Below are 12,842 nucleotides of genomic sequence, written 5' to 3'. Positions count from 1 at the left end.
GTGCTGCTCTATGAGGCTTGGGAGGACTCTGCAGCCACAGGGCTATGTTGCATTCTTACTTTGGTCATAAGAAGGTGTTTAAATCCTGCCCACATCTCCTGAGTGTACTTTTTTAGCTCCCTATGTTTTATTTCGCTTTCAGTACTTACTTAAAGGTGGGCTGTGGGGTTTTGGTTACCATGAGTTTGGTCTGTAGGGATTTTATCTATTGGGAAACATCCGGCATGGCAGCTCCAGGTGCTGATCACCAGAAGATCTTCCAAATTTCAGTGCTGTCATTGTCCGAAGTGTTTTATGGCACGTTGACATTCTTTATGGTATCAGAGATGATTTTCAGAAACAAGTACAGTCTTGTGTTGCTTGATAAGTAGCTGCGCAATAAGGTGCAAGCAGTTCCTCATGTGCATAGGCAGATCTCTGAGGTGTTGCCACAATAGAAGTTAAAGTCATAGAACTACAGGCATGAGACCAGATAGTTTTGTAGGCAGCCTCATCACTCTGTCTCCTGTTTAAACAGCACTTACTACATCCTAAAAGAAAACACAGCTTACTGTATTCCATATTGCAGGGTTTCACACTTAACTGTTCTTTTTCCTTTTCATTTCTCTGTCCCTCCTGCCTTGCTGCTGTGACAAAAGCCTCACAGAAATGTCTGCAAGTAGCACATCTTCTGCAGGCTCTGCAGTAGCTTCTGCTGTGTCAACACGGCCTCGACATCAGAAGTCTATGTCTGCTTCTGGTCACCCTATAAAAGTCACACTGCCAACCATCAAAGATGGCACTGAAGGTTACCGACCAAGGTAATAGATTGCTTGTTATTTCTTTAATGCTTTAGAAATGATGTTCTTCAGTTCGTTATGTACTTTGATATGTTTGTGCTCAATTTTAAACTGTCACGTTACATTCTGTTCCGAAACAGTAGCTCACACAAGTAATTTGGGTGCTTAGAGGTGACTTAAAAACTGATTTTGTTCGTGATGCCTTTGCATAAAGTTAAAGAAGTTCCTTGACTGCCTCCTTCTGGAAGCTTCTGGAAAACTGCTAGGTCTAAATGTAACTAATTTAGACAGGGCCATACAACACAGGCCACCATGAGTTCAACTGAAATACTGGAGTGTTTTGGAGATTACTGAGCTTATTCCTGTCTGAAAGCACCATAAGGTTCCCACTATTAATTGCCCAAATAACTTTATACATTTGTGACATCTGGCTATTTGAGAAATATTGAAGCTCTTGGAGTACTTCGATGTTGAAGGTTCTGGTTAATGGTTTTTTTTCAGGCTGGGAAACACTTTCAAATCTCACTAAGACTTTTATCTCTCTCCTTTGACCTATTATCTGCATATGTTTTTATTTTAAACTGCTCTTAATGCCTGAGATAGTTGATTCTACACTGCAAATCTCTTGATTTGTTTGCGAGCGTAAATCATTGAAACTCAAATCAATAGCAGATTCAAGTTTGTTTTTAAAAAGAAAAGAAAACTTGAGTGGAGGTTTTTCCTATCGTTGAGAAATGGTTGTCATGTAGGAGGGTTTTTAGCACACTCTTGCTCTTTATTTATGCTTCTGTTTTCCCAGCAGTGCAACTCAAAGAGTGCCTGCTGCTTCCCCGTCTGCTCATAGTATTAGCACTACCACTCCAGACCGAACCCGCTTTCCTCGGGGGAGTTCAAGTCGAAGCACTTTCCATGGTGAGCAGCTAAGGGAGCGGCGTAATGCCACTTACAATGGACCACCTGCCTCACCATCACACGAAACCGGTGCTTTTGCACATGCTAGAAGAGGGACATCAACTGGTATAATAAGCAAGATAACTTCCAAGTTTGTTCGCAGGTTAGTACCTCAATTTCTAAGAAAAGTGCCCAGTCTATAAGTAGGGCCGTAATTGCAAAGTCATTGAGAATTTCCAGTTCAACAGCCTGCAATGTATGTAAATTGAGTTAGAATGCTGTTTTGTGTGTTCCTTTCAGAAACTGCCTTGTTTTACTTGTGTATGCAGTAATGTTCCTGTTTGACCAGCTATTCTCCTGTTCCTTCATTGTGAAAGAGCAAGAGAATGCTTCTCAGTTTTCTTGTTTGTGTTTTATAGCAGAAAGATAAAGGTGCTACTTCTAAGTTAAAATCAAATGAGCTTAAACGATGGCTTAAATGAGTCGTTATTAATGATTTCAGTGTTGTGCAGCCTCTCATGTCATGCTGTTATGGTGTAATAAAAAGCCTTCGAAATTAAGTTCAGGATTCTGAAAGAAGAGAAAGGACACGTGCAGTGGTATTTCCTGGAACTGCATTAGCCCCTGTGGTGATGCTAACATCAATATGGCTGTGAGGAATGGAGCTGGGGAAGATGCTCAATTACTCCAGTCTCGTGTGGCTGTTTACATAGCGGTCACAATAGCTTTCTCAAAAGGAGACTTTCCAGTTTTCCTCTGTTTAACAGGCATTTACCTGCTTAGCCTGTTTAGGGATGTGTTCTCACCGCGCTACTATCAGTATCACGGTAGAATTACACTTTGGAAACTAATCATTTTCTTGTTTCAGAAACCTGAAGCTGAAAAATCCCCCATTATTGCTGTCTCCGGCACTCGAGGAGTTGGGGGAGAGAGGCTGCTCTCTTTGTGAGAGTTACAGTAAAGTTACTCAACTGTGTTAGTGTAGATTACCAAATGGAAGGAAGGGTATTTTCTGATAAGTAACTGATCAATTTCTTGAGCGCAGGCTGGTTTATGTTGTAGCTCAGGGTTTTCTTATGAGGAATAGTACCTTGAATTTCCTCATTTTAAAGAGAGAGATGGAAGCTTTATTTTTGTTATGTTAAGCTACAATAATATTGTCATAAAACACATGGTTAGAATTAACATATTATAAACAGTGTTGTCTTTTGAAACAAACCTTCTTCTATAGCACTTTTAATATAATTTACTATTGTTTATTCTGTGAAAAATGAAGATGAAAAATACATTTGCTTGTAGTGAAGACCTTTGTTTTTATATTTTGGGCTGTTTGAGACTTACGGTGGCTGGGATTACATAGATGGGTTTGTTTTTCTCCAGTTCTTTCAGTTGGCATCATGTAAGTTGCATGCCTTCAACTTCTATGCTGTTGAGGAAATATTGGTTTAAAGCATACTTTGATCAGAAGGTATCACAAAAGATTTTATCTTTTTTTTTTATCTCTTGGCAAATGTAAATGTCCATTTTGGTAAGTATATTAAATAAATGTATAACGAGAATGTTTTATGTGTAGGATATCAAAGTATTTTCTATCGGTGATTTATAACAAACGATACTTCTCTGGTAGTGGTTCCTAAAGTGTTTGTTTTGAAGGTATTACAATTAGTTAATTAAGATTGTGTCCTTTAAATGTTTGCACTGCAGCACTGTAATAAACAAGGTGGCTCATATGGCCTGTGAATGTATTTGCCAGCTGCTTCAGACTACAAAATATCTCCTTAATGAAGTTCAATTCTAATTCAACAAGGTGGGGAAAAGAAACAGTTAACTTCCAGCTCACCAGTGACCTTACTGAAGTCAGTGTAACAGCTGACATGCTTAAAGTTGAGCAGATGTTGAAGGAGCCTTTCTGAGCTGGGCCCCAAACATGTGACCGTGCAGATTCTTAGGTATATCTTGTCCTTATTGCCGTGAGTCCACTAAGGGTGGGCACGCACTGAAGTGCTGTCAGCACCGCAAGGCCTGGCCCATAGGGGTGCTCCCACCTCAACTGACCGCTGCTGTTCCGTGCTTGCTGGAGTTACGTGTGGCATCTGCTCTGTCTGCAGTAGGCTGAGAACAACGTGTTCATTTTACCATGAGGTTTAAAAAAAAAAAAGAGTAAAAATTACACCTCAGAGCTGAAAGAAGGGAACGTATCATAAAGGGAAATAAACATCACAGATGTGAAGAAATACTATTAAACAGTACTAGATTGACATTATTACACTGAATTTTTTTATCCTTCAGTAGCTATTTAACATTGTACTAGATGCAGGTTATTCTTAACTTTTATTTTTCACCTTTATCATTGAATCTCAACCTTAACTTTGTTTTGAGGGATCCAAGTGAAGGCGAAGCCAGTGGCAGAACTGACACCTCAAGGTGAGGAGCCACTATTAATACTTCGCTCCTAGGTCTTCTGCATCACGGTTTAAGTGATTTCTTAAAGACTTTAAATCAGGGTGTAAAATAGAATAGTGCTTAAGTAATGTTGTGGATTTGGGGGGGGGGGGGGGGGGAGGTTATGGTGAGGTCCTTTGCCAATCATTCTTGCTTATTTTTTTTTTCTTTTGCAAAATACTTATATAAACCTCTATTCCTTTGAATAATTATGTCCCAATAGGAGTAAACCAGTCATTTAGACATCTAAAATCATGCTTTGGCTTCTCAGTATTTCACAGTGTTTACTTTTGGTTTCAGTAGAAAATGTAGCGTGCTTTGTGTGTGTCTGTGTGTATAGATCTATACACTAAATTAACCATGTTAATTACCGAAGCTACTGTTTGCCAGAAGTAAACACCCTACTGTGCCTGCTTAAATGAATGCCACTTTGCACTGAGCAAGAAAAGTAAGTGACATTCAGACAAAAAGGGTGGTGACTGCTAAACACTGAACTCATATGGCAGCTGCCATGCACAAATCTGTAGGTGATGTTCTAGTAGCAAAGCATTCCTTCATTTGCTCCTTTTCCAGCATATCTGCTCTTTTGCCATCTCTCAGCATTTAATTCTGCATTTTCAGCATGCTTAGCATAGTGCGTAACTTTTTTCTGCTGTCTGAAGGACAGGCTTTGCAGTTTGCATTCTAAGCTGGTCAAGTACAGAAAGTTTTAGTTTCCAAAAAGAGACAGTAGACCCTTATCTAAACAAAAAAACAACAAACCTAATAATAATAATAAAATAAATAGTAAATTTCTGAGCTGGATACACTGTTTAGCACACAGCACGTTTTACCTTCATTGAAGTTTGTCATAGCTAGAATTCATGACACAATGAAAGAAAAGACATTAAACGTTCAAATGAAACGAAGTGTGAAGTTGCTTTCAGCTCTTGCTTTCATTCTCTAGCTTCCTCTACTTTTTGTCATCCTACATTGTCTGTTTCGGGCTAAAAGTTGTTTCAGATGTTATCCCTGTCATGCTCTATCCTGTAGTATTGATGTGGTTCTTGGGAGATCACAATGAATGTTAATTTAAAGTGTTTGCTTTGGCTTCTCTCTGAGTGGCAATAAATTATAGACTATTAAATTGAGAATAGCACCTTCCTCCCCTCACTTTCAACCGGTGATGGATGGAGGAGGCATCAGGCATCTTTCAGACCTGGGACATGAACAGAAATTGTCGGCTGTGAAACGTATCTAATGTCACGAGTGCTGTTTCACAGCGTTGGCCGAGTACTTTGGAAATGTACAAACAAGATGCGCTTGTGACGAAGCACAAAATTCTGCTTCATCAGTTGAAATAGAGCATGTCATTATAAGGTCTCTGCACAGAGAGAGGTCAAAAATAGGCTAACGGGGGGAGGAGGGAAGTGAGGGTTGGAAAAGGTAGAGGGGAAATTAACTGAAGACTTGTGAATTGCAGGATGGGGTTACTTCCTCTGCTGCTTCTACAGTATGGTTTATGCTTCAGGATTGTGTCCCTCAACTTCAGTTTTGTTGGTGTATGGCATGCTGCAGATCATGAAACCAGCAGAACTTCAGTCATGCTTTTACATAGCTCCCACCTCCTTTGGAGCAGTATGGAGTAACATGTGTCTGCAGTTACCATTACATGTGTTGTCATCAGAAGGTTTTAGAACAGGGGTTTCCAAACTGTGTTTGCTCATGTGCCACCACTGGCAGCTGCACCAGCTCTGGTAGCAGCTCCCAGTGCAGTGCCATAGTGCACGTGAATGCACAGCTGTTCAACCGGTGACCGTTTAATGCTTCAGGTTAACTTGGACATGACTAATTGCATGTCAGCCGCAGTTTAGAAACCCTTGTTCAGAACCTGTGTTTCTCTTCTCTCTCTTGGTTGTACTGCTTTTGCTTCTGACTGTTCTGTATGTCGCTTCTTCCAGGAGTGTTTCTGGGGAGCCGAAAGACAGAGAGAAGGAGGATAGCAAAGATTCGAAGCCTCGCTCCTTGCGGTTCACGTGGAGTATGAAGACCACTAGTTCTATGGACCCAAACGATATGATGAGAGAGATTCGGAAAGTGCTAGACGCCAATAACTGTGATTATGAACAAAAAGAGAGGTTTTTGCTCTTCTGCGTTCACGGTGATGCGCGACAAGATAGCCTTGTTCAGTGGGAGATGGAGGTCTGCAAACTGCCGCGGTTGTCACTCAATGGAGTTCGTTTCAAGAGAATATCTGGAACTTCTATTGCGTTTAAGAACATTGCATCCAAGATAGCAAACGAGCTGAAGCTGTAAAGAGAAACTAAATTCTTTTGGGATCAGGGAAGATTCATACACGATCTACACTTTGAATGTACTGGTTACGCCTAATGTGATTGGCCTGTGAAACTCCCATGTAGAAATTGCCCTTATTGCAATAAGGTTATACATAGTTATTCAGAATTGTAAAGTTAAATCCAGTATGACCTATATTAAATAACTGTAGCTAAAGAAGTTATGTTCACATGTACAGGTAAGTATATAGAGCGTTCTGTTCATTTTATGTTCATAGGGTTGTATAATAAAAAGATGACTGCTTAAATTCAGATCTTGTATAGTTGTCTAGATTTCTGCACAGAAATGTATGTTTGATGCTTTGAGTTGGAGGAGTTCTTCCCTATCATTTACATTTTTGGTGGTTTTTATAAGTCTTACCTCTATCATGCGTTTTTTAAAGAAAAATAGAGAAACAGAAGACTTGTGTCCTGAGTCCAATGCACAAACGTAGTTTTCACAACTGTAGCATGACCATTTTTATTTAAAGGTTGCTCGTGATTTGAACCCAAAGTCGACGGATGAATTGGCTTTAGTTCCACACAAGACTGTTCCTGCTGGTCTTTGGCTCTTGTTATTGGACAGCGCTGAGTTGAAAGATGTGAACATGTTTACAGTGTCGGCACTTATAGTTGAAAACCTTTGTTTTGCCTGGAGCTTGCACAGAGCTGTGGGGGAACAGAAACCAGGCGTAAGTGGGGTTTTGTCTGCTGATGATATAGCGCTTGCTCCCGTGGCCTATTAAGAAATGTAGCACCAAAATGGAGAACAGTAGTTCTTTCCTTTGAGTATCACGGTGTGAAGTATCACTCATTGGCTGCCTTCTGAATGCTGTCAATTCCATTCTATGGAAATAGATCGGGACTGTTTAATAGCACAAGATGATCTGAAGTGTTGACCAATTGTATAAGTTAATTAATACCACCTCAGGAATTAGCTTGGCTTTTGGAATACGTGTCCCCAAAGAGTACATGCAAATTCCACGTCATATTTTACAGCTGAACATACGTTGTTTATAACGATGAATTGTTGAGTTATGCTTTTTGTGGTTGTACAGTTTGTTCCCACGTAACCTGTTTGTGTTTAAGGTTTTTACCAGGTTTCTTGTATTTATTCCACATCATTATGCCTGTAATGTGCAGCTTTGTAATTAGGCATTTGCCTACGGAAGAGAGGAAAACAAACAAACAACCCCCTTCATAATTAATGATTATAAAGTATGTAAAACCACTAGTACTGGTACATTTTAATACTTGTTATTTTGTACGGAATTAACCATAGAGGTTGGTTGTGCAATGTTATTTAATGTCGTAATTACTGTAATATCAACATATGGGCCCCATCCGCACACTTATTGTGAAGAATAGAGAAGTTCATTAAGAAATTGTCACTTTAAAAAATAAAATAAAAAATAATTAAAAAAAAAAAGCTGTGGTAAACTCTGTAACCCTACGTTTAGAAGGCTGTAAGTGTAGTAAATGTGCCATTTGGGAATGGCTTCTTGCCGGAGATGGACTTGACATACTGTACTGTGATGTAGCTTTCCTCTGTAACAGTTATGTTCTGAAATGGACGTGTATTGTTGCCTTAGCAAAAGGGTGGTGTCTGGAAAGAAAGAACTGTAGCCCCTTTATTTTTCTTTTTTCTTTTTAAATCTGATGTTCATTGAAACAAAATCTGATGCAAGTCATCTTGATTCACTGGTGCACTCTATTAAAAACTTACTTGAACAGTTCCATACTAAAACACTTGTCGTTGGCCCTTTATGCAAGCGCAGTAACTACTGCAGGTAGCAGCGCAGTCTAGAGGTCTCTGATGGCGGGTGTGCGTTGTGTCTGGGTGTTGTAGAGTGAAGCCTTTGCGTCCTATGGGCTGTTTCCTACAGGCTCCTGGCACAGCGCTTCTTGGGAATGAATGGGTGGCCACGAGCTGTCCGGGAGTTAATGACAAATCTGGGTAAGGGATGGATTGTGTGTCTGCTCAGTGTGCCCGTAAATGAACCATGAAGGTTCGTTTATCCTCAGAAATACACCGCTAGGATGCAGCCGTGGAACGAATCCAGCGTCGCATCTGAACTCTGTAATGAAACAAAACCCTTCGCCTTCTTGAAAGGTTCGGTGTAAAAAATGTAGGTCATGCTCTGGGTCGGTAGATTAAGTGCTTAGGATGGCTTCCTGCTTTACACACTGTGCTTTCACAGCGCTGGCTTTGCCCCAGATTGTTACTGTTTCATGTAACAGGAGCTGTGTTGGTGCTCCAACCTTCACAGATGATGTTTCAATAGGACCGAGGTTATAACTCTTAGTTCAGCCCTCCCAAAGAAACACAGCACCCCAAAACGCCCATTTAATGTTTCCAAAGGGGGAGCAGCTGGTTTGCAAATGACGCTATTGCCTGTAACTGCCAGCAGGGTGAAATGGTGCTGGTTCCCAAATCCCATTGAATGTGACCTTTTTTGTTCCCTGTTGGAACAGAACGGCTGAGCTGTGAGCCAAGCTGTGCTCCCTGCAGCAAAGCCATGAAACATGCTGCCGTGTGGGCACAATCTGATGTGCCAGAGCCGGAGTCGTGCTGCACCCCAACACGGCCTTAAGTTTGCAGAGAGACAGGCCTTTTACTGGCAGGGATAAGATGGCAATGGCCACAAAATGGGCTTTCAGAGCGGCACCTGTTTAAGCATGGGAGTCTGTAGGACGCTGCGTATTGAATCCTTGGCATGGCTTTAGTTTGCGGAGTCTGGGAGACGGTTCAGTGCTACCTCGTGCTGCAGTTGTAGGAGAGGGGGGGGATGTGGCAGCCCCTCGGACGGCTCAGTGCATTGGGCTGGGCACGGCACACACCGCTGCCCTCGGAGCCGAACCCTGTAAACGGGTCGGCGTGGAGCTGTGTCGGGGGAGGGCCGGGCGGGTAAGGGAACTGTTCTGCCCCACAGGGAGCACGGACAACCAGCCCAGGAGCTGAAGGCTCCGCTGGTGGCTGAGGAAATGCCCGGCAGAGGGCCGGCCCGGTGCGGGACAGCGGCCGCCTCCGGCCACACCTGTGAGGCGGCGACGGCCGAGGGAGCGGCGAGCGGCGGCTCGGGACGGCACCGGGACGGCACCATGACGGTGGGACCGCGGCTGGGGGCCAAAGCGCGGAGCCGCTTCTCGCGGCGGGGACCCGGCGACGACCAGGTGTGCATCCTGCACGGGGAGGACGAGGAGCCGGCGGCCGGAGCCCCGCGGCCGGAGCAGGAGAGCGAGGAGGGAGCGGGCGGCAGGAAGGTGCGCTTCGCCATCCTGCCCGACTCCTACCAGCCCCTGCGGCCGCCGCCCCCCGCCGGCAAGCGGCCCTACGGCAAGAGGCTGAAGAAGTACGGCAAGGTGAGGAGCCGGGGGGCGGGGGGCGTTCACAGCCCCGGAGCGGCGCCGAGCCCAGCCGCGGGACGAGCGCCCGACGTGCCTTCGCTCTGCGTTACTTTCGGCGACATTAGTTCGACACCGTTCGTTAGAGCTTCCAGCTCATTAGCCCGGAGTGCTGTTGGGCAGTAAATGACGGGAAGAAAACACAGCCGGCCATGGCCGGGCCTGGGGCAGGGCAGCAGCCGGTCAGTGCTGCCAAGGGAACCAGGTTACTGCTCTTCTGTTTGCTTACACGCGTCTGGGCACTCATAGCAAGGAATAGTCGCTGTGCCAGCAGGAGGATCCTGTCTGGATTCTACCTGAGAGTACAGATATCACTATGAGAATGGGCGTCCTGGTGCATTCCTAACAAACATGGTGGTTTTCTTCAAGTCCAGCACCCAGACAACGCCAGTTAGCTGGGCAAAGGCACTCCCTATTGAAACTCATAAGACTTTGAGATTGAAAGCACAGTCACGAGCTGCCCCACGGGTATTTCTGTTCCATAAAGGAGAGATGAATAGGGACCACTTATTTCAGTGTCCCGTGATGAGTTTGGTACTGGGAGTTTCCAGCATTACTTCCCAAGTTGCAGGCACCTCAAGCAGCGGCCTCAAAGCAGGAGAGCTCGCTGTGCTGCCCATGGAGCAGTTTGTGAGCGTGGTTGCATTGCAGGGGATTGTTCTTGCCCATTGCTGCTGCTGCTGCTGTGCAAATGCTGATAGCAGCCCCTGGGACCCTGCGTGCCTCCCCCATTGGCACTGCATGGACTCCATAACACTGCCATAGGGTACAGCCCGTGAAGGCACTGGTGAGTGGGGCAGGTTTGTGGGGCATGTAGGGATCAACGTGGATCAAAGCGTTCTGCTTTGACTAAATAAGATCATGTTTTGACACAAAACGTGTGTGCTTTTCAGTTACTAACATACTTAGGGCGTGTTTTTGGGGGACACACATACTGGATGTGAACTGAGCTAGCTTTTATTCCTGAATAAAAATCCAAATAAAGCCTCACTTCCTGCAGAGGCTGCGTCCGCTCGGTGCGACTGTGCTCCGTGGGTGTGTATTTTTATGTAAAAATAGACTGTAAAACAGCTCTGTGCTGAAGCCCTCATCAGCTGTGGGAGAAGCCCATTCTGTGGGCTGTGAACGCTGTGTGTTAAGGTAGCTGTCAGAACAGCCTCCTGGGAAGCTCTTTGCCATTACCCGTCCTTCTTTTTCCCCCCATCCCCTCACCTTTCCCTGCAGAACGTCGGCAAAGCCCTGCAGAAAGGATGCCGCTACTTGGTGGTCGGCTTGCAAGGACTGGCAGCAGCCTACACCGCTCCCTTTGGGGTGGCAGCACAGATGGCATCGCTCGTCCGCTAGAGCACGGGGTGAGCGTGAGCCTTTCCCAGAAGACTGCAGCGATCTCGGCTCTCTTATCATTAAATCATCATCCAAGACTGCGTCTGAGAAACCTCTTGGACACGGACAGCCCCAACCCCATGCAGCACCCAAGCACTGTATTCTCTTCTGCAAAATACTCTGGCGCCTTCCAACCTTTCAAATCAGACTGGGTCAGAGGAACGCAAGGACGAGGAAGTGATGGTGGATTAACAGAGCTGAAGTTTGGAGTCAGGCACGCGTTGGTTTTCTAAAGCTACGTCTGGAGGGGAGCCATGGACAGATGGGAAAGCAGGTAGATGAGGGAGAGAGGTGAAGAGAAGTAGAGGGTGAAGGTGGTGGATGGGAGGTGGAGGTGACTGGAGTCAGATGGGAAGGAAATAGTCAAAGTTGTTGGAGGAAATGGGTAACGAGAGATGGGACAAGGCAGCCTTTGGTGTCCTACGTCCTTTTTTTCTTTCTGAGATGGTTAAAGTTAGGAATTATCTTAAACTTGTGCATATGAATTGACCGGGGAGACACGATGGGCTGTGCTGCATCACTGTTGTTCATCTCAAACACTGCAAATCACGAGCCCTTTGGTCTTAGTGCTAGTTAAAAACCCAGGAAGGAAATGAGGTGCTTGTCTTCTGATCTGGGGGCATTAAATGTTCGCTGCAATTAAAATGCTAAAGCTTTCCTCTACTGCTGTAAAACGCACCTGCTGGTTTTTAGACACAGTTTTTATCTGGCATATCTGGCTGCAGAAGCTGGAGCTACAACTCTAACTTGCTGGTTCCACCCCCATTCCCGCGTGTTGAAGCTGCAGCTCAGCAGTGTCAGTGCTGGATGGCTCAGCTCAGTAGTGCGGATGGAGCCGCTTCCGTGTCACACCTCGAGGGCCATCAATCTCCTGTTGATGGCACAGGAACAGCTGCTCTTATGGGCCTTCAAAACTCTGTGAATTGATTTGGCTTTTTTTTTCCCCCTCAGTCTTTCATGGTAACAGTAAATGATTTCCCCGCCAGCACTTTCTCTGTACTGTAGATCTTCCTAGTTTTGATAGTGTTTTTGTTATCAAGGAACTGGCGTGTTCTGGAAACAAATGCTGTCCATTTGTGCTCTTTGCCTCTTCTGAACGGAGGGGCAGCACACATCCAATAGCACACCACTGTATTTCTTCTGAATGTAGCGAATGGAACAAAGATGGGTTTTATTTCATGCTCTTTTCTGTCCGAACAGTAAATAAAAGTATGTGATCCATGTGCTGGGACTATCCATGTATGTCAGCGAGGAGCTTCTCAGCCATGGCCCAACCAAAATGCTCTGGTTCCCACCATCAATCCAGGACACGTCTCTGTTCTCATAGAATCATAGAGTCACCGTGGTTGGAAAAGACCTAAAAGATCATCCAGTCCCAACCCTTTTCTCTGTGCATTGCACCTCCACGTGTCTCCAGATCAGAACGGTTGCTCCCTCATTGCACCACATGTTCCAGCCCATTCAGTGCAAGTACTTTCCACAAAGGTAAACATGAACTTTAGTTTGCAAACTGCTTGGCACAGCACTTGCCGCTGACTTTTGTCTGCTGACCTATGCCCTCTGGTTGTATGGTGCAACGTTAAAGGAATAATAACCTTATTGCCATCTGCGTGGACTTAGAATGATTTGT

At 44.6% G+C, this 12,842-nt stretch overlaps 2 protein-coding genes across 11 annotated transcripts in view; both read left to right on the top strand.

Annotated features, from left to right (window-relative positions):
* The window catches only part of MARK1 (microtubule affinity regulating kinase 1), a 49,238-nt gene extending 41,067 nt beyond the window's left edge, over positions 1–8,171 (top strand). For 4 of the 10 annotated variants that reach the window (XM_015857204.2, XM_015857201.1, XM_015857199.1 and 1 more), the window contains 4 exons: positions 639–800; positions 1,579–1,833; positions 4,050–4,094; positions 6,053–8,171. In XM_015857204.2, the coding sequence (XP_015712690.1) occupies positions 639–800; positions 1,579–1,833; positions 4,050–4,094; positions 6,053–6,407 (817 nt within the window). In that variant the 3' untranslated portion in view covers positions 6,408–8,171. The remainder of the gene's footprint in view (positions 1–638; positions 801–1,578; positions 1,834–4,049; positions 4,095–6,052) is intronic. The other 6 variants (XM_015857207.2, XM_015857202.1, XM_015857200.1 and 3 more) reach the window with 4 other exon arrangements.
* Positions 8,172–9,349: 1,178 nt separating this feature from the next.
* Positions 9,350–12,443, top strand: C3H1orf115 (chromosome 3 C1orf115 homolog). The gene is made up of 2 exons (XM_015857210.2): positions 9,350–9,787; positions 11,054–12,443. Exons 1-2 carry the CDS (start codon positions 9,410–9,412, stop codon positions 11,171–11,173), a joined length of 498 nt encoding a protein of 165 aa, XP_015712696.1. The 5' UTR covers positions 9,350–9,409; the 3' UTR covers positions 11,174–12,443.
* Positions 12,444–12,842: the final 399 nt, after the last annotated feature.

This window comes from Coturnix japonica, chromosome 3, assembly GCF_001577835.2.
Source record: "Coturnix japonica isolate 7356 chromosome 3, Coturnix japonica 2.1, whole genome shotgun sequence".
In the NCBI taxonomy this organism is placed as follows: Eukaryota; Metazoa; Chordata; class Aves; order Galliformes; family Phasianidae; genus Coturnix; species Coturnix japonica.
Note: the sequence above shows the minus strand (reverse complement) of the source record. Positions and strands in the feature narration are given on the sequence as shown.